At 41.3% G+C, this 26,126-nt stretch overlaps 1 protein-coding gene across 1 annotated transcript in view; it reads right to left on the bottom strand.

The window, feature by feature from the left end:
• Positions 1–2,335: 2,335 nt before the first annotated feature.
• The window catches only part of SH3GL2 (SH3 domain containing GRB2 like 2, endophilin A1), a 209,567-nt gene continuing 185,776 nt past the window's right edge, over positions 2,336–26,126 (bottom strand). The window contains exons 4-9 of the mRNA XM_080819732.1: positions 12,705–12,848; positions 11,712–11,845; positions 9,539–9,697; positions 7,709–7,812; positions 5,984–6,114; positions 2,336–3,908 (exon numbers count right to left, since the gene is read on the bottom strand). Of these exons, the coding sequence (XP_080675858.1) occupies positions 3,709–3,908; positions 5,984–6,114; positions 7,709–7,812; positions 9,539–9,697; positions 11,712–11,845; positions 12,705–12,848 (872 nt within the window). The 3' untranslated portion in view covers positions 2,336–3,708. The remainder of the gene's footprint in view (positions 3,909–5,983; positions 6,115–7,708; positions 7,813–9,538; positions 9,698–11,711; positions 11,846–12,704; positions 12,849–26,126) is intronic.

Below are 26,126 nucleotides of genomic sequence, written 5' to 3'. Positions count from 1 at the left end.
TTAAAAAATAGCCTTGTTCTTTTCCTTGACAGCTCCTTTAACATGGGGCTCACAGCTGGTTCCCAGTTGCTGGGCCTAGGAATTGACGGTGCGGCCACCTCTCCACGTTGCCCTGAAAGTCTTCAGCCACCATCACCCAAAGTTCTAAGTGGATGCTTCAGGCTGCCACTTGGTTCATCATTAAATCCTTCCTATGTCGTCATCATCGCTATCCTCATGGGATGAGAGGCAGCCTGCATAGTTCTTAATTTGGTTAATAAGAGTCAAAAAAAAAAATAAGAGTCTTGAAATAAGAGCCTTAAGAGTGCCCCTATAGTTCCATTCAGACCACTAAAGGCTGTCTTGAAAACAGTGTCTCCAGATAATCCTGGTTGCCTAAATCCCTGCTAAGCCTACACAGAGCAGGACTCAGCACATTCCAGGAGCTATGTTCTCTACCACACAGTCCCAAGGAATTTTCAATTCTTAGTCATGTCATTCTTGCTGTCTAGTTACTTATAGCAAAGAGAAATTTTTCTCTTTAAGACCTATCAGACCTACAGGAAAAATAAAATGGGACAATTGCCTCACTGAACTTGTTTTCCATTTTAGTTCACTTTAGTTTACTTAGTTTAGTTTACTTACTTACTTAGTTTAGTTACTTAGTTTAGTTCACTTAGTTTAGTTTAGTTCTGCTTCTGTTTCCACTTCAGACAGTTTACTCTGTGATTAGTCTTCGAACAAGTGTTTGGGCTGGATTCAACTTCCCCAGGGGTGGGCCACCGAACTGACTGCTCATTTCAGTATTCAAACTTCTGTAAAAAGCCATTACCATCCCTCAGTAAAAATACAGAATTCAGGGGTACTGAACCTGGTGAGTGTCTTATTCATGTTCTCTAAGACTCCCTCAAATAAACAGTAAGTTCTTCTTCGTAACTGTGGTCATGATACTTTTGCTTCACTTGATGTTGGCTCATGACGAGACTACTCTGTTTGGTGCAGCGTCTTGCTATTGGTTTCCCTTTGAATTTATAAAACGACTTTTCCATAGGTACAGTCCTACCTGGTTGTGTAATATTACAAACAAAGCAGTGATTCAAATATGGTTGAATGCTTGCATCTCTCTTTCTGGACTCTCTGTTCTGGACAGATCTTTTTTTCCTATCATGGCATCAACATCACACTATTTCAATCACTATAACTTTATGTCTAGAAAGAGTAAGTCTTCCAACTTTGTCGTTCTTCAAGAAGAAATATCCCTTTCCATTTCCCTGTATGTTTTATGTTTGTCTATTTTCACACATTACAAGAAAACCTTCCTGAGATTTTGGTTGAAATTGTACTAAACCTATAGATCCATTTAGAAATAACATCTTTACAATGCTGTTTTCCAATCCATAAATATAGAGAGTCTCTTTACTTATTAAGGTCTTCATTTTTCCTCAAACATGTTTCATAATTTTCTGTGGACAGTTCTTATATAAATTCTTATTAGACTTATACCTATGGATTTGAATTTTTGTAAGGGATTTTTCAAATCACTTTTTTTCTAATTATTACTGGTATATAGAAATAAAGTAACTTTTGAATATCGATCTTATATTCATTAACTCTGTAACTATTGATCCTAATAGTTTACCTATGATTTTTTTGTATTTTCTCCATTCACAAGATCACTGGTAATTTCTTTTTAAAATTAGTTTTAAGAATTGATCTGTAATACCCTAACTCACGTAGCTGGCAAAAATATTTTCATGTTAGAGCAGCTCATATACAGAACTTCATATATTAGGTTAAAACTGTTCATGTTAGATCAGAATATTTGGATTATTAGCCTCAGCATGAAAGAACACAGAGGGCACCCAATATATAAAAAACATGTTTATTTTCTCAGAAGCTCAGGAAATACATATTCTGTAGGCACAGCTCCCCTCCCCCACCTTCACACATGTGTGGAGAAAAGAATGCTGGCTTTGGTCAATCTATTTTTCCCTATTTCTTTCTCTTTAAGCATGAAAGACAACAAAAGACTGGTTGAAATGGCATATTTTGTTTGTGTCTCTGAACATTCTATCTTTTTGATATCACCATCGATGGTACCTCTTGTAACTTCTAGAAGATTTCCTCTTCCCACTTTCTTATCTTCTCTCCCAAATCACTTTCTTCCTAGGATTACCAGGAAGTTGCCCATGTCCAGGCTAGTTGACTTCTTGCTAAGGAAACTTCCCTTGCTGCCAGAGAGGGACATCTGGGGTCAGAGCCAGGTCTGATTTGGCTGCATCAGAAGGAAATGGAGATTGAAAGGAGACCCCTCCCCCCAAAACTGACATGAAATAACAGACCAGAGCCTTCGGTTGTGTCTTCAGCAATATTTATTGGAAACGGCGATGCTTCCTGTGGTAAGAGGTTTATACATTAAGCAGTAAGATTTGCCTTTCACTCCACGTGACCCACTACCGCAGGCGGCACATCCGAAGCAGCACGTTCAACCTCTGAAGGAGTCTGTACAGCTAGATAAATAGAACTCTGGACACCTGACAGGACCTCATAACTGGTACAAAAAAACCAAAACCACTCATAAGCTTACACACAGCACTGTACACACGACGTGAAGATGGAATAGAAGGACGGATATAAAAGTAATGACTGAGGTGGGAAAAACTTTTGTATGTGCAGCCATACATCTTAAACTGCTAAGCACAAAAATCATCTTTATTTGGTCCTCATTGAGGGCAGAATCTGCACAAATGATGTTCAAAGAATACAAGGCGGAAGCGGAAAGGAAAGACAGTTACTGTTTCTTGGTCTAGGAACTAGTGGAAAAATGGTTTCTTGTGTTTTTCTCTTTGTGTCTCTGTGCAAATGGACTCGTGAAGCACGTAATTCACAAATAAAACTGAAGTGAAGATATTTGTTCCCTCTTCCCTGTACCTTCAGAAATGGCCTAAATACATATGTGGTTTCTCTGCAGCAAGAAATTTAAGCTTGGAAACCAGATGTTTTCCCATTTCCTCATAATGGAGAATCTCTTCTCTTCAGCCCCACCTACCGTGTACTGACTGCTAACTGTCTTGCTTAGAAATACAGCGGGAGTCCCCTCTGCCTTTACTAGCAGGGAGGGAAGAAAACTGGCTGTCCCTCAGAAACAGGCATAATTGGGAGGAACAAAAGTGACTATTTTCAGAAAAGGTTTTTAACTCACATTCAACACTTTCCTACCAAAAGCATCAAGGGACTGACTCATTCAGACCAGAAGACAAGTTGCTGGTGAGGGAGGCTTTCTTCCACAATTCTGTGACTCACATATTTGGGAGGGGACAATGGGAAAGCAAGACCTTTCTCCTATCGAAATGGAGAACCTGAGACCTCGAGATGGCCCCTGGGTGATAGATAATATCTTCTGTAGGATGGTTTTACTGTAATGTGGCTCATGGTCATATTCTAAGAAGCCACAGCCTCCTGAGAACCATGTAAACAGCAGTTCAGTGACTACTGGCTGGTCTCAGATGGTGTTTAAAAAGCACATGCCATGCCTGCCACCCTCAGAAGATACCACCCATCACCATGACTCTTGTGGGATCACACAAGTCAACCAAAGATACTCGGTGGGGCTTGATGACCTGGACCACTGCGGCCTGCATTTGGGATGTGTTGTAAGCAGCATTACCAAAGCAGTGGTTAAACTTAACTATCTGGGTCAAGAGGAGGTAAGCCTGCCAGCCTAACATCCTAATGAGGCAGGGCAACCAGAATCTCCACATAGTTGATGGGGAAGAAGCCTGACTGGCCATGAAGCATCCCCTCATACCAGTTCTCATCAATTTGGTTAGTGAGTGTGATGATATCACCCTCTTTAAAACCCAACTCCCCTTCATTTTCAGGTTCAAAGTCGTACAGAGCTCGGCAGCAAGGCTGATCCATTGGGGCACCTGGAAGTGAAATCAGGAGAGAAGAACACAGAAAGACAAGGGGTATTTAACTCACATTTCTACTGCCACCTTCACCTGCCTGGCCTGCTATCCCCCTTGTTTGCCCCCTCACTCCTCTTCCCTGCTGAAGCTTCCTCCTGCAGCTAGTCCCCAGTCTGCTGCATGGCATATGCCCTTCACCAGTCTTCAGAAGTTTTCTAAGATTCCTGGAAATTGCTGGATGCCTGCTTCCATTTCAACTGTGAAAAATGGCCTCATCTAGGCCTGTGACACAGGCAACACGGTCCACCGAGGTTTGCCTTCCTGACAATGTCCAGAGATGGGAGACCCAGTGACTTAAGGAGTTTTAATGAGATTTAGGTTAATGGAATATGGCCAGAATCCTTTCCATGTTGGCATTTTAAAATCTCTGTACATGTGAAAGAGTTGAGTTCATTACATGGACAATGCTTGACAATGTCAGAATAACAGTGCAGTTCTAATTTTTTAAAGGTAAGGACTCCAGTCTCTGGAAAACTGCTGTAATGTGGTGAGAACAAAACAATGCAAAACCATGGGTTCAAGTTCATACTCTGAGTGACCTTGTACGAGGCACTTCCCTTTCAGTTTCCTTGTCTAGCATTAGAACTAACAGAACTTACTCCACACTACTATTGTGGCTATTAAGCGAGACTAGATAAAAATTATATAACTTACTTTCGGTAAACCGTCACATATATAAGGGTGAGTACATGGGGGTTCTGGCATACAAAAAGTAACATACTCTACCTTGAGTAAAAGAATGAAGAATGGAACCATATCTTAAAAGTGATCTATTTTAAATGACCATCTATATTTAATGTCACATGCATCCACACGGGCACGTAAACTCAGACACATGCATACAGCTCTCGTCACCTAGATGACTCTTCTTTCCATCTAGATGACTTTAGAGGGAAACAATGTCATCTGCCTTTTCACTTAACGAAAGCAGAAAATGAACAAGTCTCCAAGAGAAGAGTGAAATATGTGGTTGGTTTCTGAATAGGGAGAAGCAAACTCATCACGACTTACATGACTAGTCCTTGCAGCCAGCAAACTCCTAAGAGCCACTGCTCTGTTTACCCAACCCTGGGGGCTCCCCACAGGGAGGTGAACACAAAGGACAGAGAGCGCCAACTGTCACCGCAGACCTCACTTTTTCCCTTCATGGTCTCCAGAGAGCACCTCATAAAACATTTCCTACTACAGAACATCAAGCCCTGGGCTCCAGGGCAAAGAGGAGATACTGCATTTCTTGAAGCCCATGTCCAGTGTAAGATAGTTTCCACTTCTTCACCCAAGAGAATTATTAAGGTTGAGAATGTTTCAAGCACGGGCTTTTACCTAATCTGTGTATAGGGGGTGGAGAGCAAGGGTGCCAACTAAAAGAACATGTTATTGGGTATACGTCAATATTCCTGACAGAAAATAAATTTCAGCTTTTACTATGCACCAACTTCAGTTACCAGGGTACAATGAGTTGGGTGAAGGTGGAGAAAGGAGGGACAGCTAGCCAATGCTGAGATTTGAAATACGTTCACCTACAAATACATTCACCATATGCTCCGGTGACTTGAGATCTCCAGCTGGACATGCTGCTGGAGCTGCAGTCCGTGGGTTATATGTGATGTCTGTGGGCGTGCCCTGCCAGGGCGTTCACGCTCATGCACGCTGGGATGCAGACGGGAAAAACGGGAAACAAAGATGGCGCTCCTGGCACCCAACTGACACGTTAGGGTGACTTAACACCACAAAGGAAGGTCAAAATCAAATGTGTTACTTAGGAGGTTCATGTGTATTGACAATGGAGGGTGAGAGAAAAGAGAGTTTTCCAGAGGAGAGGAGAGGGAAAAGGAGGGAAAGAAACAATCAGTGAGAAGAGGAGGAAGGAGCGCTTTAGAAGAGCTTCCACCTGACGAAACCACCCTACAAGAAATGGATCACTGTAGAGCTCCTGTGCAGCCAGACTGGGCTGTGCCTAGAATTTCTGGGACAGTGTCAGTGGGGTGTGCCCACGGCCCGTGTCATGGGGTCTGCAGGTCTCAGCTCCTTACCTGCAGGTTTGGGTGTACCGGTGTGGGACAGGCCCCCGTTGGGCTGAGTACTGTCTCCAGTTGTAAACTCCAGGCTCATTCGTGGCTTAGGCTGATATTCCCTTCTAGGCTGAGATGAAGCTTGTCTTATTCTGCATTAAAAAGAAAAAGGAGGAGGGGGATAAGAGTATGGAGCCAATTAAGAAGAAAAAAGAAAAGCAGTAACATCCAGGAAGGCTACTAATGTGGAGCAAGGAAAAATCTAAAAAACAAAACAAAAACAAACAAAAAACCACCCATAGCCACCTTCTGCGTTTCTGTCTCTGCTTTCCATGATGCCCCGCTGTGGTCAGGCCCTCACCATCTCATTCTGTCTCTCCCTCACTTATTCAGAGCTCGCTTTGCCAAGGCACAATCTGGTAGGTGTTGAGAACACGAAGAGGAACAGGACACAGTTCCTGCCCTCAAGCAGCTTACGGTCAGTAAGGGAGACCGAATGTAAACCCCTGAGGACCAGAAACCACAGTGAATGTTGTTACGGAGAGACACAGAATGCTATAGGAACACAGGGGTGGGAGTGGGGCCTCCACAAGAAGGCTTATGGAGAGGGAGAAAAGACAGCTAAGGGTCATTTCCAGATAAACAGTCCTTTCCAGAAGAAAGGGTTTAAGAGCTGGAGAAGGCCTGGAGCGAGGAAATACCGTGTGCCCTGGGAACAGTGAGTGGTTTGAGATCTAAGAAACAGGAAAGAAATGAGGGAAGACAAGAGCAAAGTGGAAAGGTATGACTAATTAATGTCTTCCCCACAACTCCAAGTATTTTCCACAGCCTCAGGTGTTCATGAAACAAAGCGTACAGCAGATTTGCAAAGAAGGGGAGGGTTCAAGGTATGGTGATTACAGAATGATACTGACTTTGAACGTATGTCAGAGGAAAAAAAGAAAATGGCTCTTTGTGCTCAGTGGATGTCACAAAGACACATGGTGCTTCTTTAGTATGTTGAAGTGCATGGTTTCAAATCTTTCGAGAGGCTTCAGAGTGTGACACACATTCCCACAAGGGTACACTGAGAAAAGATGGACAAAGTGACACATAGGATAGCATGGGGTGTCTGCCTACAGCTGTCAGGCTGTGCCCTGCAAGTACAGGGAGACCTAATCACAAAGAAAATGAGCTCTGCCCAGCCGCGGGGCACACCTGAGGAGGAGAAACAGGCCTAAGAAAGCTGTCTCTCTGATGGCAGAGGACTTGCTCCCCATTCAGAGAAACGCTGCAACAAGACTCAGCCTTTCAAATACATGATTCTTACCCGGCAAACCCCTGCTGCACCACTGGGTAACCTGGGTCGAGTTACTTTATCTGCCAGGGCTTTCCACCTGTAGGTGAGGCTAATCACATGTAGTCTACAGGGCTTTCGGAAGACTAATGAGGATATGCCTTCAGCACCCACCCAGAATATCTGCTCAGCAATTCACACCATTATCACTGGGAGCATCCTGGCTTCCCACCTGTGGCAGCCAACATACAACCCAGAACTGACCTCTCATCAACACAAGATTAGACCCAATGGAACAAAGTAAAACAAAGCACAAGACACAAGAACATCGAAATGAATGATCCACAAGGTAGGATCAGCAGGAATTTTGGCAGAAGCTTTTCTTCAGATATATTCTATTATTTCCATTTCTTTACCCACCGTTTCAGAGGAAGAAAATGAGAATATAAAATTCAGGAACTGTGAGATACCTTTCTTCCAGTCTGACGGTGACTTGCTGCAGGATCTGGACGGCCTGCTTGTGGTACTCCAGCTGGGCTTGGACGAGGGCAGACAGCTGGCTCACCTGTTCGATCTGCAGGCCAATGGGGGTCATGACTCAGTTACCAGGTCACCATCCCTAAGCAACTCCTACTGCCCCGACACACAGCCCAGTGCTTGAAGATTCTGTAGGTTCCACATCAGGTAAGGATAAGAAGCATATATATGCTTGGAAATGTCAGTACCATGGGGAGAAGCCACATTATCGGGAATCCTTCTAAAGATCCCACACCTCTCACTGAACAATCTCATTGTTAGCTACCAACTTCCAGGTAGGATTTGGCTAATTTTATTGATTTCTAATAAGAAAAGAGACATTGACCAAAGGAGACTTTGCTCCCTATGCTTTTCATGCTATTAGTGTTAACAAAAATATGAATATTGATTTTTCACGTGCGGCAGCATGGAGGCAGTTTGGCAGGAGGGAAAATCCTATTCCTCTATCAGCCTCATCTGTAACATAAAGGGGTTGGGTCAAGTGACATCTAGGGTTCATTTCAGCTCCAGTATTCTAGGCATCCTTAGTTATTCTTCATTTTGTGTCTAGGGTTGTGATCTGGCTGAATATTGTCCTCCAAGTCAGCAAAGGCAGCCGTCCCAAGAGTTTTGGGGGTGGAATGGGGCACTGGGTACAGGGAAGGAGCCCTGTACCTCAGGTCACCCCCATGCCTACAGCATTCCTCTTCAGTAGGTAGGTGGGACACCAGCTGTTCTACATAAACACCAACCTGTACTTTCTCTGGGTGATGGGGAAGTCCAGATATGTTCAACCCGCCCAGCCTGTCACCAGTCAGGGCAAAGCAGTGAAGTGATCAACACACACAGAGGCTCTGTAAACACCTTGGGGAAAAACTGGTCAACATCTGACAAGGCCAGACGTGGGCATGAACAAGAACTTGAAACCTGCTTAGCTGGCTTTATTACAGGAGTGGTCGGAAGTCCTCGTAACTATAGGCTGAAAGAATTCAACAGAATATAACGTCTAAAGCCATGAATAATAATTTAGCACACTGCACATGGTGCCTGGGTGGCTCAGTTAGTTAAGCATCTGGCTTTTGTTTTCGGTTCATGTCATCTCAGGATCCTGGGACTGAGCTTCATGTTGGGCTCCACACTGGGCATGGAGCCTACTGAAGATTCTCTTTCTTTCTCCCTCTCCTCCTTCCCCTCTTCTCTGTCTCTCTCTCCCCTTCTCTAAAATAAAAAATAAACAATAATAATAATTTGGTGCACTAGAAATGTAAAAGGAGCTTTTAAACTACATTGCCCCAAATACAGTATCTATGCTACAATCATCAATCTCAATTGAAATTAGTTTTTGAAAGAAAATATCACCTTCACCTCAAAATACAGGACACCTTAACCTATACTGAACCCTCAATGCTAAATGCATTTTAGGTCATATTCCTTTATAATTTGAAGTCATTCTGCCCTGTATTTTGACAAAGTATTTCAAGCTACTAGACTTCTACTTGGATTGTCAGAAACACTCATCTTCTCATGACTGGTAATTCCTTAAGATCATGAATAGACAAACATCTCATTAAATTAAACCATGGAAATACAGGGAAAAAAAAAAAACTTCTCACCATTTCTTGATCTACTTTATTATTTCAAATTATTTTAAAGAAATATCTATCTACCAAAGTTCTTACCACATAGTGTAATTAGATATGAACAGTTTAAATTATATAACCTTTTAATATAATCTTGAGCCTCAATGGCAAGATTAAATTAGAAACCACAGGAGAGGCACTCACATCCATCTCCAAGAGATTGAACATGCTGGACTCAGCAATTTCTTTAGATTCATCGAACTTCTCCAGAGCCTGACGGAGTTCCTCATCTGGAATCTTGCCCTGTCGTTTCTTCTTATAATCAAAGTCCAGGCGTCGACCCTCCAACTTCTTTAGATGATGCTGAAAAAGTCAAGGGCAGGAATATGCTTTGAAAGGGCTCATGGAAAAGGTCTATTTACAGCTCACTTCTCCATCATGCCTATTAGCTTCCAAAATAAGACAGGCTAAGTTCTAAAATATCACGTCACCAGAAGAATAAAGAAAACTGCATCAGTGGGGCAAATGCTTCCAAAGGCTAAATGTGGAGAGAAGCATCTTTAAAAATAATTAAGGGCAAGAAAGAAATTTGGGGAATTACCAGTGCCCTTTATTTTCTGCCCTTGCTGGGCCAAAGCCAAGCTGGAATATGTCTTTCCAACCCATGACAGGAGCTGGGAATGTGTGTATATGGCCATCCACGTGCAAAACACTGCTACACAGAACCCACACAATCCCATCTTCAAGAGAAATGGTGTCTTGTGAGAAGGTAGAGGAAAAACAATTTCCTTGAAGAGAAGTGGGAAAGACTCATTCTTGCTTTTTCAGTCCTAGCACACTAACCCTAAAAAGGGCTTATCTTTGAGGAAACCAGTCTGTGAGAATCATCTAAGTTGCTTACAGAAATATGGATTACTGATCACCTGCATTAAAATATCCAGGGCCAGGATCTAGGAATCTGTATCTTCTTTTTTTAAGATTGATTGATTGATTTGTCAGAGAGAGAGAGAGAGAAAGAGAGAGAGTGTACAAGCAGGGGGAGTGGCAAGCAGAGGGAGAGGCAGACTCCCTGCTGAGCAGGAAGCCCGAGATGTGGGACTCAGTCCCAGGACCCTGGTATCATGATCTGAGCCGGAGGCAGACACTTAACAGACTGAGCCACCCAGCTGCCCCTAGGAATCTATATCTTAACACTTATCCTTGTTGACTGAAGTGGCTTCAGGGAATCACGGATAAGTTTAAGTCTCTCATTTGGTAGATGATGAAACTCAGAGGAAAAAGTCTAACGTGGAAGGGATGCTATTAGATGGGGTCTAATGACCCACAGCGTTCTTCAGTCCCTCCTTGCATCCTCCCCACTGTCTGGCTACCCAACCTCTGCCTAACCCTCTAGCGACAAAGTGGGAAAGTTGTTTCCCAAAGTGAAAAGTTATCTTTTTTTATTCTAAGGGATGTAGTATTTCATTATTAATGGGTGGGAGAAAACACTAGATTTCCCTGATCCTGGTGTGTATGGCAAGAAAGGGAGGGAGAGGAAAAGAGAGTTGGGAGTGGTGAAGAAATAAGAAGGAAAAGAGGAAGAAAAATATCCTAGACCTTCCCTCCCACTGTACAGCCTGCCTCCCATCCATGCCCCGAGGCAAGTTAAATGTTTGTTCCTTTGGAAGGGATATTCTTGTAACACATGTGAACTTGTAGTCAACTGTAGGGTAGAGTATTGGGGTCAGGGTTAATGTTGTAGATTAAGAGTGAGTCTGCCACTTACTACTGTAATCTTGAGCAAGTGATAGGACAAAGGAAGCTCAGTCTAGAATAAAGAGATCTCAGGGACTTCAAGTTGTGGATTGCCATGTTACAGTGAAGTTAATTTCAGAGAAGTTTCACAAATAATTGTCGAAGGAATGAATGAGAAAACATTACACACTTAGTTGGAGGTTAAGCCAGTTGAACTTTATTTCTTTGGAACGGCTCTATGTGTTTTATAAAGAGGAGGATTTTTCTTCCTCAGTCCTAACAATCACTATGAAAATATGGAAACGTGTGTTTATGGAGTGATAGTATAACAATTTACCTAAGCTAACAACTGATACAGCTAGCCTTTCAGAGGATGAAATCAGCCCAGAAAGCCATAATTAATAAAAGTGGGCAGTATCAGGGAAGGATATTATTCCTCTGGAGTAAAAAAAAAGGTTGATAACCTGAAAACTCAAACTCAATGTGGAGAAGTTGAATGTATAAGTGGCACAGTCATAATAGTGGAATAAAGTATTGTATTTCACCACACACGACAAGCTTGAAAAAATGTTTTCTAAGGGGAAAAGGGCACCTACATTTGTATGTTCAAACCAGTCACTTCCCAAAGATCAGCTGCAGATACCTGGATTTCTCTCAGATCTTTGTCATGAAGGTTCTGAAGGGGGTCAATGAAGTTCTGCTTCACCTCCATGTCCAGAGAATCCTTCACTTCTGAGAGCTCCCTCATGGCCTCCCCCACCTCACCAAGTGCTGGGCCTGCAAGGGGAGAATGACTCTCTTGTATATTAAAGGACAAAGGTGAAATGTACATGCAGCAAGAGGACCACCACAAGGACTACTGCCTGTCTTGTGAAGTCAGCCAAGATACAGGCAATATATAATGCTTTCCAGAGAACAGTGTATTTTCTGCCTGAGACGGTCCATACAGTACAACAGAGTCAACGTTACCAAGGGCATGGTATTCCTTATTATGAAGAACATGAAATTCTGTTTGTCCTTTAAGAAGCAATTGGGGAAGCTCCCTGCCCTCCCTTGTCAGTACTGGGCTCGTAGGGAACCCATTTAAGACCAATGCGTTCAGCGGAAGCAAATACCAGGAACAGAGGGCAGGGTTCAAACAGGAAGGACAGTCATTAGCTGAGACCGACCATCATGAAGAAGTGAAAGAGAAGTGCTCTGTATGGTGACTAAGGGTGGAGGAGAGAGGGGTGAAGGAATTCATCCAGGGCTGTAGAATTGGGCACCATGTACACAAGAGCAGAGACTGAAGGGAAAGCTCATGGGGTGGAGTGTTACATCATGCTGACTGTTCCCTCCGCCTCAACACTCAGTCATGCCGGGCACACTGCACGGTCAGCTTCCAGGCATCTGGATATGTTCATAGGGTACCGTGAAGACTGGGATCTCATCAGGGAAAAAGAAAGTCTACAAAACTATGACAAATCACACTAAAGATGACAAAATGATCCTGAAGGTAAACTTTTGGCCTCTGTCTCTAAGACATAAAACTGGGAACTAAAATATAAAATGGTTGGAATCATCTCCTGCAGTGTCTTACTGGCATGAAATCCCCATGGACAAATGAAAGAACTGAAGTGTGGAAAGCAGTCATTACCGAAGTTGCAGTCGTCTCCCAGCTCTCTCCCGAACTTGAGCATGGCCTCTGCTAGCAGCGCCTCTGCCTGCGGATAGCCTGGCCCCTTCTCCTGGCCTCGGATTTTTGACATGGTGTTGATCATGCTGAGTTTAGCTCTGGAAGCTGGAGGCAGAGAGAGCAAACAGTTTCATAGCAGAGAGAGCAAACAGTTTCATAGTAGGCAAGGTGACACAGTGGAGACAGGGCTGGACAAGAATCAGGCCCTAAATGGTCCATAAACCAGCTCAGTGACAGACAAATACATCTTCACCTTCTCTAGTACAGGCAGGTTGGCCCACAGATAGATACAGACAGACATTTTTTTTTCATCCCTGAAATTTCCCTTTCTCTCAGTATCTTCTGAGGAACTTAACAGAAAAGGCAAAGCTCTTCTGGGGGGAGATCCCACCCGCCATCACGCTCTCTTTCCCAATTTCCTGTGCACCTTTCCGATCCTCTCTTCATTGAGGCAGCCCCTCTGTGGAGCTGGGAGGCCCCACAGAAAGCTTTTTGAAAACTCCTGAATTAGGTATTCCCTGTTTTAGGATTCCAGTTTTATATTTCAATTCTAGGAATCTATGACAAAAGTATGAAACTGTTAATTCTTGCAGTGTGAGTTAAGCCTTATGCTAAGTTTCACTTGCACCCTTATTTTCAAAATCACTGCTCAACTGAGATTCTGATCGTAAACAGACCCATGAAGAACAGAAATACCGTGTTCATTAAAAAGGCTTAATCACTTCCCCAGCACATAATGGCTTCTGAGAATTAGTTTTGTGCCACAAAGGCAGCACTTCAATTTCTTTTTTGCTTTTGTTTTGACAAAAGGAGATGCCTAGAAAGCAATTCCAGTTTTCATGGAAGAAGAAGTTTTAGTAACACCTGGTGAAGGAGATTTTCCTGATGCTCGGATACCGGGTTTCCTCAGGTTCATTTTTAGAGTTGGGGCTGTACATTAGCCCAGGACTGTGCCCAGGATCCCACTGGCATGGAAACCCTGATAGAATCACAGCCAAAGGCACTTCCGGCATTCAGTGGCTAACAGTTAATCTTGAAACATTTGTTTCAAATAGGCCTTTTTTAAAAAGTTTTTATTTAATTATTTTTATTAACATATAATGTATTATTAGCCCCAGGGGTACAGGTCTGTGATTCATCAGTCTTATACATTTCACAGCACTCACCATAGCACATACCCTCCCCAATGTCCATAACCCAACCACCCTCTCCCTACCCCTTTCCCCCCACCCTGCAACCCTGTTTGTTTTGTGAGATTGAGTCTTTAAGTTTTTATTTAAATTCCAGTCACTTAACATCGTGTTATATTAGTTTCAGGAGTACAATATAGTGATTCAACAGTTCCCTTTAACACCAGGTGCCCATCACAACTGCACCCTTTAATCCCCATCACCTATCTCACCCATCCTCTTCCCCCACCCCATAACCATCAGTTAACTCTTAATCATAGTTAAGAGTCTGTTTCTTTGTTTGCCTCCCTCTTTTTTCCCCATTTGCTCACTTGTTTTGTTTCTTAAATTCCACATCTGAGTGAAATCACATGGTATTTGTCGTCTTCTGACTATTTCACTTAGCATGATACTCTCTAGCTCCATCCATGACATTGTAAATGGCAAGATTTCCTTCTTTTTTATGGCTGAGTAATATTTCATTACACACACACACACACACACACACACACACACACATATCTTTTTTCTTTTTCCTCAGATCTTGGGTTAGGGTTAGGCCCAGGGTGATGATATGTGCCTGGTATCCTGCAGTTCAGGATCCCTCAGAGGATTAGTGTTAGGGTTTAGGGGTTGGGTTTCGGGTTAGGGCTCAGGTATGTGTCTGATATCCTACAGTTCAGAGATCTCGCAAGAGAATTAACCCCCAGATTTATGCTAGGGTGAAAGTAGACATGGCAGCCATCTATTGAGCTGAGGCAAGCTGGGATGGTGGGCTCCAAATATTCTTTGGTGTTTTAACGTTTTTATTTTAATTCCAGTTAGCTGACACACAGTGTTATATCAGTTTCAGGTGTACAATGTAGTAATTTAACACTTCAGTATGTCATAAATAGACTTTTATTTAAATTTGGGCTTCTAAGGTCAAAACTGGAGATGAGGAGAGTAATCATGAGAGGGTCCCTCCTGGCCCTGCCCCAGGGATATTATAATGAACAAGGCAGCTATGCCGCCTGCCTTTAGGAAGTTCACAGTGAATTAAGGGTGGCATCTATCTTAAAAGCAATTAGAGTGAAGTGTATATACTTAGTGCCATGCTGGGGAATTATAGCAAGTTACAGAAGGATAGCATCACCCCAGTCTTTTGGGGTGGGGCACTGCAAAGAAGGATTCTGGAGGGCAGTATCTTCAAGTTTAGAATCACATAGTGAGTAGCAGTTAGCAGTTAGCTGGGCTAATATGTAAAGCCTGGTGGTAACTGAAAAAATATATATAACTCACATATTCTTTGCTTTCCAGAGAAAAATATATATAATACACATTAAATTTCAAATATTGAAAATTCCACATGGTCACACATTTTCAAGGGAACAGTGTTATTAAAATATATTTTCAAAGCCTCTTCTAAAATAAATCCTATCAGAGATCCAGGAAAGACACAGTCCCTGACCTCGGTGTGTTCATAGTATAGTGAGAGGTCAGATAAATAGACAATGGCAACCAGCATAAATGGAATGATAGCTAATTTGCACAAGGAACTGGGGGAACACAGAGAAGAACTAATAAGCACAAATAAAAGTGAAATAAGCAAACAGTGGACAGTAAGAATTATAGAATGAATAGAAGGAAAGAAGATAAATGGAGACCAAAAAAAACAGAGTACCGAAAACATACATGGTGGTTAACCCCTTTCAATCGTTTTTTGACCATCTTACACTCTAAGGACTTACTTCTTTTACAAAAAGAAAGTTGGTATTGATTTGTGCTTATATCTTGGTTCAGTAAAACGTCACCTTGCCATAAGTAATTACCAGAAGTCACTGGAATGGTTTAAAATACTGTGGTTGAATTTCAAAGTCATCCTTTTCAATGTTGGTTAATTATAAAAAGTTTTATTCTTCTAATCATTTAAGAACATCTTGGATATATTCTACGTTTTCATGAGAAAGAGGAAGAAAACCCTATCAGTTTATTTCTTCAAATAATCTAAAATATCTATTAATCCATATATTATTATTCATATTATGAAGAGGTTAACTTTTACATTAATTCACAAACTCATTAAGTATTTCTCAAGAATCTTAGATTAGTAAAACTTCTGTGTTCTTAAAAGAAATCTTCAGACCTCTGAATTCATCATCTTCAAATGTAACCTAATTGTTTTTAAATGATTTTTTAAAAGCCATCTTTTAAGAAACAGAGGATAAGCCGGGAAAATATAAATTTTAGACATTAGAATTCCTATAATATGGTCTCTTCTCCTTCAAATTATTTTTTTTTCCTTTCCACCACTTTACTTTTCTCAGAAATTTTTACAGTCTCTCTGGTGACACCCCCATCCTCTGACTCATGTGCCTAAGAGCCTTTTGAGGTATAACAGAGAATGGGAACTAGAAAACTTGTCTCCTTTTGTTGAAGAATAAAATATTTTTTTTTAGGAGAGAAGATAACCAACCCTGCTTAGGGTGGGATTCCATATTAAAAACAGGGCACTAGGGCCAGCCCACATACAGAACTGTGAGATTCCTCACCCACCTCCCCTTTTTGTCCCCCAGAGAACTGGCAGCCAGGTTAGTACCTATTGGGTAGGGGACTAGAAGATTCTTCTCTGGGGAATACAAGCAATCCAGAAGAGACCTAAAGACACTGATAGTTGTAAGCACCCAATACAACTCTAGGCTGATAACCCTAGAAAGAACCCATTACAGTTTGTAAGCCTCCACTGACCACCACACAGCTTTACTGCCCTACAGCTAAGTGGAAAAAGACAGACACTGTCACTGGATTTTGAAAAGGGCTTCTAACATAACAGAGCCAAAACAAATAGGCAATTTCCTATAATAACTATCATTAATGTTCTCAGGTGTCTAAAGATACTTTGCCTGTGAAATAAAAAAAAAGAAACAGAGAAGAACTCTTAGAAATTAATGTAATTTAACTGTATATGTGAATTTAATTAAAATACAAAATTAAAAAATCATTAGAAGCACAGAGTTGAGGCAGATCTCCCTAAAAGGAGGACAAAATTTTAAAAAGAGATGGAAAATCAGAAGAAAGCTTAAAATCAGGATTAGTCCAGGAGGTCTTATGGTTAAATAATGAAAGTTCCAAAAAGAAAACACATAGAAGGGGAAGAAAATCTTTTTAAATTTTAAAGAAAAATTCTCAGAACTGGTATATGTATGTTTCCAGATTGAAAGGGTCCACTGAATGCCCAGTACATGGCTAAATGGGTCTACAAAGAGGACCACTAATATGAAATTTCACTGGGAACAAAGAAAAGTTCCTAAAACCTTTCAGAAAGAAAAAAATAGGTTATATATAAATATCAAGAATTAGAAGATCACTGAACATGAGAATACCACAAACATGAGACATTTCCTCAGAAAACGATGGAGCAATGACTCCAACTTTCTTAAAGAAAATAATATATAACTCTATATTCAAATTATCAATCAAGCATGGAGATAGAATGATGACGTTTTCAAACACACAAGGAAGGTTTCTGATCATTTTTCTTTCCAAGCGAATGGAAGGGGGATTCTACCAAAATGAAGGTATAAATCAAGAAAAGGGACAGGTATAGAATCTAAAAAGAGACCCATGTCATGACATGACAAAAGGTGATCTCAAGATTGCCATTGTGCATCACACACTGAGGGGCAATGGTAGCTGATACTACGCATCATAACCAGGTTATGTGTAGCACCGGAAGCCGTGCATACAGAGGAGCTATAGTCTCACCATGAGCCCCATGAGATCAAGCTACACTTACCAACCACTATAGCTTACTTTATAATGCACCCTTAATTGGCTTCCCCTCTAACCTACTTCCCTTAACATTTCCTGGAATCACTTCCCAAATAAACCATTTGTGCTCAAATCCTTGCCTCACGGAGTCTTTCTGGAAGAACTCAAACTAAGACAACCACCAATCTAGAATGCAGCACCAGATATCTCAAAGATAATGAACATGTGACCTGTTTCAATATAATGGGAGAAAATTCACATGCATAGCAAAGTGTTTGGGAAAGAAGTAATGAATGGTACACAAAAAGTGAAGAAAATGAAAAACAGGGGCATCTGGGTGGTTCAGTCAGTAAAGTATCTGCCTTTGGCTCAGTTCATGACCTCAGGGTCCTGGGATGAAGCTCCATGGGGGCTCCCTGCTCAGTGGGGAGTCTGCTTCTCCCTCTGCCCCTTCCCCCACTCGTGTTCTCTTTCTATCTCTGTCTCTCTCTCAAATAAACAAAATCTTTTTTAAAAAGAAAATGAAAAATAAAGCAATTATTAACTCTAGGAAAAACAAAAATATTGTAAAAGAAAGGAAACACAGTCATACTAAATGTATCAGCTCTGTATAAGTTTACAAGGGCATAAAATGTAAATACTGAATACTAATCTTACAAAATTATGCCATAAACATACATAATAAGGAAGGGAAAGGATGTGGGAAAATGAGAAAATAAGAGAAGAGCAAAAAATTCTCATCTTCCAAACTGGGAATCAAACAGAGAACACTTAAAACTGGAAAACCAAGCAGGGAGCAACATGAGCATGATGTTTCAAGACCAGAAGAAAAACCAAAGAGAGTCAAAAGTGTTGTTTCTGGGAATTGGGGAAAGAATGCAACTCCAAGGGCACTGCTGTTTTTTTGTAAAAAGCTTTATAAAATTCTTTGATTTTGTATACTATGTACATGTATTATTTCCTTTATTAAAAAAAAAACAACTAAATTTAAAATACCTCCCACTCCCTTTTCCCTCAGGAGACCTAATTTAGTGGTTGAACTGGATAAGCAAGATTCATGGTATCTTGACAATTGGGGACTGTTTCAACCTCATGGATCTTTCAACCAAAAAGTTTTATACCTTAACTGGTTTAAGGAGAACTGGCCAGGAAAAGAAAAAATATAGATTAAAAAGTAAAATGCCATCAGAAAACCATCAAAGAAAAGGGCTTGATGAGTCCACAGCCAGTTGATTTCTGGAAGCAAATGTATCTAGTCAACTTCAACAGCAAGAAGTGAAATTAGATTAACCTTTCCAAAATAAAAGGGGTGGGAGGGGAGTTCCATTGTTTTGTGCTCCATAAAAAGGTAGTTTATTTTTTGGCCTAGTGTCATAACTACTGTGAAAACTCAGAAAATTCACAACTTCCACTTCTTGGTTTTTAAATTTTTTATTTCTTAATCCAAATGAACAAACAAGAAAGCCATTAGGTCTTATGTCTCAGAGAAATCAGCATAGTGCATTAAAATAAATATTGGCTTTGGGTCAGACAAACTGGTAAAATCCAGGCTCAAAATCTTGCTGGCTGGCTAGTATATTCCTGAAAAATAATCATTCATAGGTTATTTTCTGTATTCAATGAAAAACAACAAAAAGAGTAACTAGCTTAGACACACAACAGGCACTGGAGATGGGGGAAAGCACTCCTTTATTCCCCTTTCCAAGTTCTTTTTTCTGAGTATGGGTGCTGGAGTGCTTTACTTCCTGCTTGAGTGTTTGGGGAACTCCATTGCCCAGAATCCCTTTCCCACATGCTTCACAGTTAGAATTGGTAGAATGCAAGGCTGTGCAAGACTTGGGAGGTGAAGGAGAAGCAGTAGTCATAACATTCTGGAAGCTGTCACTGTATAGAGGTGGTAACAAACTGATGCAGGGCTACAAATTCTCCCCCCTTTCCCTATTCTGTGTCCAGCTCTTCTCGAATACTGACTCTGCTCATCAACAGTGACCCTATGCCCACCAAAGATGTTCTGTTGCAAATGCAGAGGCTGTGACCTTGAAGAGCCTACAACATTCTACTGGATTCTATAGCTTTTTGCAGCTCTGCATTAGCAGCTGGACCTGGCTACCTTTCAGATTCCTTTCTAAGTTCATTCACCTGGGTCAGGGCTGGTCAGTGACCTTTTTCTCTCATCCATTAACTCTACTTTTTTGACCTTTATTTACTCAGATCTTCCCATAACTGTACAAGCTCTCTTATGATAAATCTTTTATTCCATGATATCCACAATGACTTTACTTCCCTGGCTGAACCCTGATTCATATAATGAATCTCATATCTCAACTCAAAAAATCATAATCTACCCTGGACGGAACCCTAAAAATAAGTCAACAAAACTGGCCGTAAACATTCAATTCTGCAAAACTGTGTTTTCAGAATCAGACATAAAAGAGAAAAACTAGGTAGGAGTGAGCTGCTAATTGCAGAAAGAACACCAGGAAAGGGAGCTAGTTTAACAAAGTAGGATTAAGACCAGGACTTTGGAATTAGACTGAGTACAAATTCTGGTTCTATTTCATGTTGGGCAATTTTGGCCTTCAGGTTCCTCATCTGTAAAATGGTACCTCCCCCAATACTGGTCTAGGCTGACATAAGGATTAAATGACATAATATATGTCACAATGCTGGCACAAAATAAACATTCAACAAATGTGGGCTATTTCTGAGTGCCACTTATGCTCTGAAGTTTGCTGTGTGATTGTGTTATGAATTACCTAACCTCTCCGAGTCTCAGGTTCATCCATAAAATGCTGGGGGCGGGGGGGAAGGAGACATCTAGATATCCTATAAACTCTTTCAAGTTCCCATACTTAAGGTGATTGTTATTAGATAGAAAGCTCTGAGCTCAGGGAAAGTACACCCTGGCCATCAGACATAAACTTGTGGCAGTTTCGTCAAGTTACTAGAACTGTTCCTATTGGAATGGACTTCCCTCTCTCGGTCCACCTGCCCAACATATACCAAGCATACTTCCCCCACTCCCACCGCTTTTTTTAACCAAGTCTTTCTCAATCACCCTTTACCTGTACTGCCTCCAAGTATAGGTGATCCCTTCCCTCATTTTATGTCTCCGTCCTGCCCTGTATAAACACTGATCAGATCTCATGATACTTTCTCTGTTTGCTGCATGTCTGTTTCCTGATTACATGTCCTACTGAATTCTAGCATACGGCCGACCATACAGCATGTGCTTACTTATTAACTGTGGGCCAAATGTCTTTATTTAAAAGTTTTTATTTTTTTAATTCAATTCTTTTGCATATGTTACTTTTTCCAATCCTTAGGAAAGACCTCCCTATTCAAAGCCTTCATAACCTCCTAGTGTGCTCTGAAACAGAGCTAGAGCCTGCCGATAAGATCTAACGACATGCTAACTTTGTGATCTGATGGGATGATTTGGGAGAGCGAGTCATGCTGATGGCAATCTGGCTGGCATTCCCCTTACACAGACTAGATTTTAAGATTTCTGAGGCTGCCAAGGCTTTTCATTTCTCTTGTCTCCGTTTCTTAATGTGCAGAAGGGAGGACTCCTGCTTCCCATTTACTCTCATTGAACCTGGCTCTTGGGTAGCAATTCACCTCTAAATTATGTCATGAAAAACTGGTTTTATGAAATGACAAGAAATTGATCACACAATCTCCCAATTGTGTGAGCCCAGAATATGGGGTCTCTTTTCCCTGACAAAAAGAGGGTTCCTAAGCTAAACTGTAAACCCTATCTAAGGGGATACAAATTAATTTAGTAAAAGTCAATAAACAGTTTACACCAGAAACAATTATGTATTCTCTGATACATGAAAATTCTGGATTTGCACTGCCTGATTGAATAAGTATTTATCAAAAATCTTTTAAGCACTTCCATTATAAAAGGAACATAACAAGTACTTATTAAGCACCTACTATGTGGAAGGAATTATGCTAGTGAGACTCTAAGAGAAGCAAGGGACAGCCACTGCCCTCAATGAGCTTCTTGTCTGTTTGGAGAATCAGAGGTCACTCCACTCACCTTGAGACAAAGCAGACCCCATACTGTGGGTAAGGTCCTAATGTATTCATATCACAGAGAAGAGCAGTGAATTCCATTTAGAATAGTAAGGCTAGGAAGGCTCATGAAACAGGTGACACCTGAGCTGGGCTTTTTCAAAAAGTAAACTGTACGGGCAGAGCGGTAGGAAAGACTTTTCTAGCCCCCTGGAGACTATGAGCAAAGGTACATGAAAGTACCTGGTGTATCTGGAAACTTGAGAAAGGCTGCGGCTTAGGTGAAGAGGCCATAAAGTTGGAACCAGATGGTAAAGGCCTGAGTTTTATGCTAAGGAGCTTTGATTTTATTTTGTAGACAATGATTCCTGTTCAAAGGTTTCTGACAGAGAGTTATTTCAGATATAGACCTTTAAAAGAGCTTCAATTCAGATTAAATCAGATTTTGGTTTGGGGAAAAAAAGATTCTTAACATCAATTAGGGAAAGTATGAAGTGGGAAGGGGGTCTTCCCAATGTCAAAGAAATTACTGCCTGCCTATGCTTTCTTCTAGTTTTATGGTTTCAGGTCTCACATTTAGGTCTTTAATCCATTTTGAGTTTATTTTTGTGTATGATGTAAGAAAGTAGTCCAATTTCATTCTTTTGCAATTGGCTGTCCCATTTTCCCAGCACCATTTGTCAAAGAGACCATCTTTCTCCCATTGAATATTCTTGCCCCCTTTGTCATAGATAAATTGAACATATATGTATAGGTTTATCCCTGGGTTCTCTCTTCCGTTCCATTGATCTATACGTCTTAGAAAACATTTTAAAACCAGATTTGAAGACTCCACCTCTGTCTTACTGATTTAGAATATCTAGAAGGTCAGACCATAAAACATTTCCCTAAGGGTACTCTGGAGATTTGAACAAGCACACTTGGGGAAAGGAGTCCACCTCTTGTTGGACTAGACAATCAATTTGCTGACTTTGTAGGCTTATGATTCTGGGATTTTTCTTTCCAGCCCACACCTCTCCACTGTGTTACAGACTCATAGATCTAGTATCTACTTAACATCATGAGGATTTTTACACATTTCAAATTTAACATGCTCAAGCTAAACTCTACAGTATTCCCTGTATGAGTTCATCTAATTCCACCCATTTTTCTACCTGCTCAGGCCCAAAACCTTATAGTCATCTTTGATGTCTCCCTCTGTCCCATACCGTACATCTACTCTGCCAGTAAATTCTGTCAGCTCTGCATTCAAAACATACCCAGAATCAGAGCACTTGTCCCTCTGAAGCCCTGAAGCTTCCCTCAGAAGCCCTGTCATCTGTCACTTGGGTTGTTTAAAAAAGCTCCTACTGGTCTCCCTGCTTTCACTCATAACCTATTCTGTCTATGAATCCCTTTCAGTGTAAATCAGATCAGGCCACTCTTCTCAAAACCCTTTAATGGGTCCCCATGTCATTCAACAGGAGACACAGTCCTATGTATTGTACCACTGCCCAACACTGGATATTTACTCTGTCAATCTCCTTTCACTAGACTGGAGGCTCCGTGAGGTCAGGGTCTTGTTCTGCTTCTTTTACTGATAGGTGACCAGGGCTTGGAATACTAGAGTAAACATGACACATAATTAAAAAAATATTTTCCTCTTCTATAGAATGCAGAAAATTAAAGTACCTTGCTGGGTTGTTGTGAGGATTAGAAATTATATTTTTAAAGTATCTGGCACTGTGCTTGGCATTTGAGGAAATACTGAGTAAAACTGAAGCTATCACTAACATGAAAAATTGCTTTTTGTATGGAAAGCAGGTTAACCAAGAGTTATATTGAATTAAACAAATATAGCATTCCCAGATTATCATGGACAAGATGAAAGTTTTTTGAGTTTGCAGATTTAGATATAAAATCTAATGCTGTCTCTAGTATGACACTAAGCACAGGGACAAGACAGCCCCACCTAGGTAAAAGGAACAGAGCTGCTAAGAGAGGAAAGGAAAGCACAAGAGGATATTCAGAAAATTCTACATTATCACTTCCCTCCTCTCTGCCCCACTACTTCTACTTCTATGTCCTTTAGATTAAATCTAAAGGAGCTATAACATTGACTTAATAGAAGTTTCTAGTCTAGTTTTACTTCGATGGGTAAAAGACAATAAATAAAATACTAAAATCCTTTCTCCTTCCCTGTGAATAAAAATGACTGAGCTAACTGTCTTGCTCTGCTGTCCTGGAGACCTGATAAAGGTGTAGTATCACCTATAACCAGGTAATACGGCTTTTGGTAAATTTCACTGCTGACTGATACACTGGGAGGATTATGAATGAATGATCAGTGCCTGGTCAAGGTGGCAAGGTGGCAAGCCTTAGTTCTAGGCTTCTCTAAGTACAGTGAATCTTGTAACTGGCCATATCCCTTACTGGGACCTGAGAAGTAACAAATGATACTCGTGATATTGACTCCCATTCAGGACATGGAATCTCTAAGCCCCTTCTCCCCCTGCACCTGTTGTCTCATCATTCTCTAGTACCCAAGCTGTCCCTTGGAAAGCCAGGAAATAACCGTTGGCTGCTGTATGGACTACCGATAGAACCCCCCTTGAAGAAGACGCACGGCATTGCCCTGCTCGCTTCCAGTCAGAACGGTCTTCCAAGTGAGCATTAGGCCAAGGAAGGCTAATAGAGTCATGTGGGATAAAAGGTCTATTTGAACCTATGAAGACACCCAAAGTGAGTGTTGCAGAGACTTAGGAGCAATCTGAAGTAAACAGTTTATTACTTTTTGTGTTAGTTTCCTAAGGGCTGCTGTAACAAAGTATCATAAACTGGGCTGCTTGAAACAATAGAAATTCATTCTGGAGGCCCCTTTCCTATACCTCACCCTATGCATCCTTTCCTCATAGCCTGAGTCATAGCCTTTGTAACAAACCAGTAAACATTAAATAAGTATTTCTCTGAGCTCTGTGATCCACTCAAGCAAATTACCAAACCTATGGTGGGGAGGGGAGGGTCAGAAGCACCAGAGACTCAGAATTGGCATTGTTATCCAATGTGGGGGCAATCTTGTGGTACTGAGCCCTTAACCTGTGAGAACCGACACTACCTCCAGGAAGATGGTGTCAGAAGTGAACTGCAGGACACCAAATGGAGTTGGAAAATCGGTCAGCGTGAGACAAACCCCAGTGTCTGGTGTCAAGAGTTCTGTGGGTAAAGTGCAGAGAGAAACAGTTTTCCATTTCTATCTCTAAAACAGGATGTAGCACACTCAGATGAGTGGGTGTTGAGGTTTTGACAGACATTTGTTGGAAAACCTTGAGGTTTTTTTTCTAGAAAGCTTCTGTGAAATGTGAAGATGTATGGATCCCAAGCCTCTGAGGCCAAGACAAAAGTGGTATTTTCTAAGGAGGTTTGGTCCCAAACAGCAATAGCAGAGGATGGAGTGTTCTCTTTCCTCAGGGGGAAAAAAGGGGCGGGGGAGTCCTAACGTTTTTTTTAAGTTTCATTCACTGCAATTCAAAATCAAGGTCTACAGCAAATGGAATGTCTCTAGATCTAGAACTCAATAGTCTCTGTGGAACACAGAAATCTGGAATGAAGAGGCTAGCACAAATGTGACCACAGAGTAGGAGGGGATGCAGGGGACAGGGTGATGAAAGTGGATGTTCCCCAAAGTGGGGGAGGACAAGGATGGGCGGTGAGTCTGCCCTTTTGCACTTCATCTTCCTCCCCAGCCTCAACGATGACAGGCGTGTTTGGGGAGAGACCCTCCATAAATAAAAACAAAATTACAACCTGCTTTAAAACTGCTGTATTATGTTCTTGAAGTGGCTTCTTTCGCTCTTTAACTGTGAAATTTCAAGTAAGAAAACACAGTGGCAGGGCACCTGTCTGTCACCACAGGGAAGAAGAAAAGCCAACCACCAGTTCTGGCTTGTGTTGATGAACACATATGACAATCAGAAGGGGCAGTCATGGTATTCCAAGTCGCATTTTCATGTTCTAACCTAATGAATGTAGCATTCAATAGGAGAGACCAAAGACATGGAATAAATTTTCCAGATTTAATGAGATGACTTAATTTCTTTCTACCTCTCTACCCACCTCACGGAAACAAAACCTAGTTGCCCAAAGGAACAGAGATCTGTTGAGGACAAACACTTAATGATTCCTACTGGTATTCGTAAGTGTCTGGTTTGAAAGTTTAGAAAGAACCTGGATATATTTTTGAAAAAGTAAAGATCAGGGCCACGGTTCACCCCACAGCTAACATCTCTGAAGTATCTGCTGTGTGTAATTCACACGCATCATCTCTTCAGACCTCCTGATAACGTTAGGGCCAGGTTTAGTTTCTCCATCTTGTCTATAAGGAAAGTAAAGCACAGAGAAATGGTGCAACTTGCCCAAGGACACGTAGCAACAAGCGGAGCCAAAACTGAATCTTAGCTCTGTC

Source organism: Martes martes (genome assembly GCF_963455335.1).
Source record: "Martes martes genome assembly, chromosome: 12".
Taxonomy (NCBI): domain Eukaryota; kingdom Metazoa; phylum Chordata; class Mammalia; order Carnivora; family Mustelidae; genus Martes; species Martes martes.
Note: the sequence above shows the minus strand (reverse complement) of the source record. Positions and strands in the feature narration are given on the sequence as shown.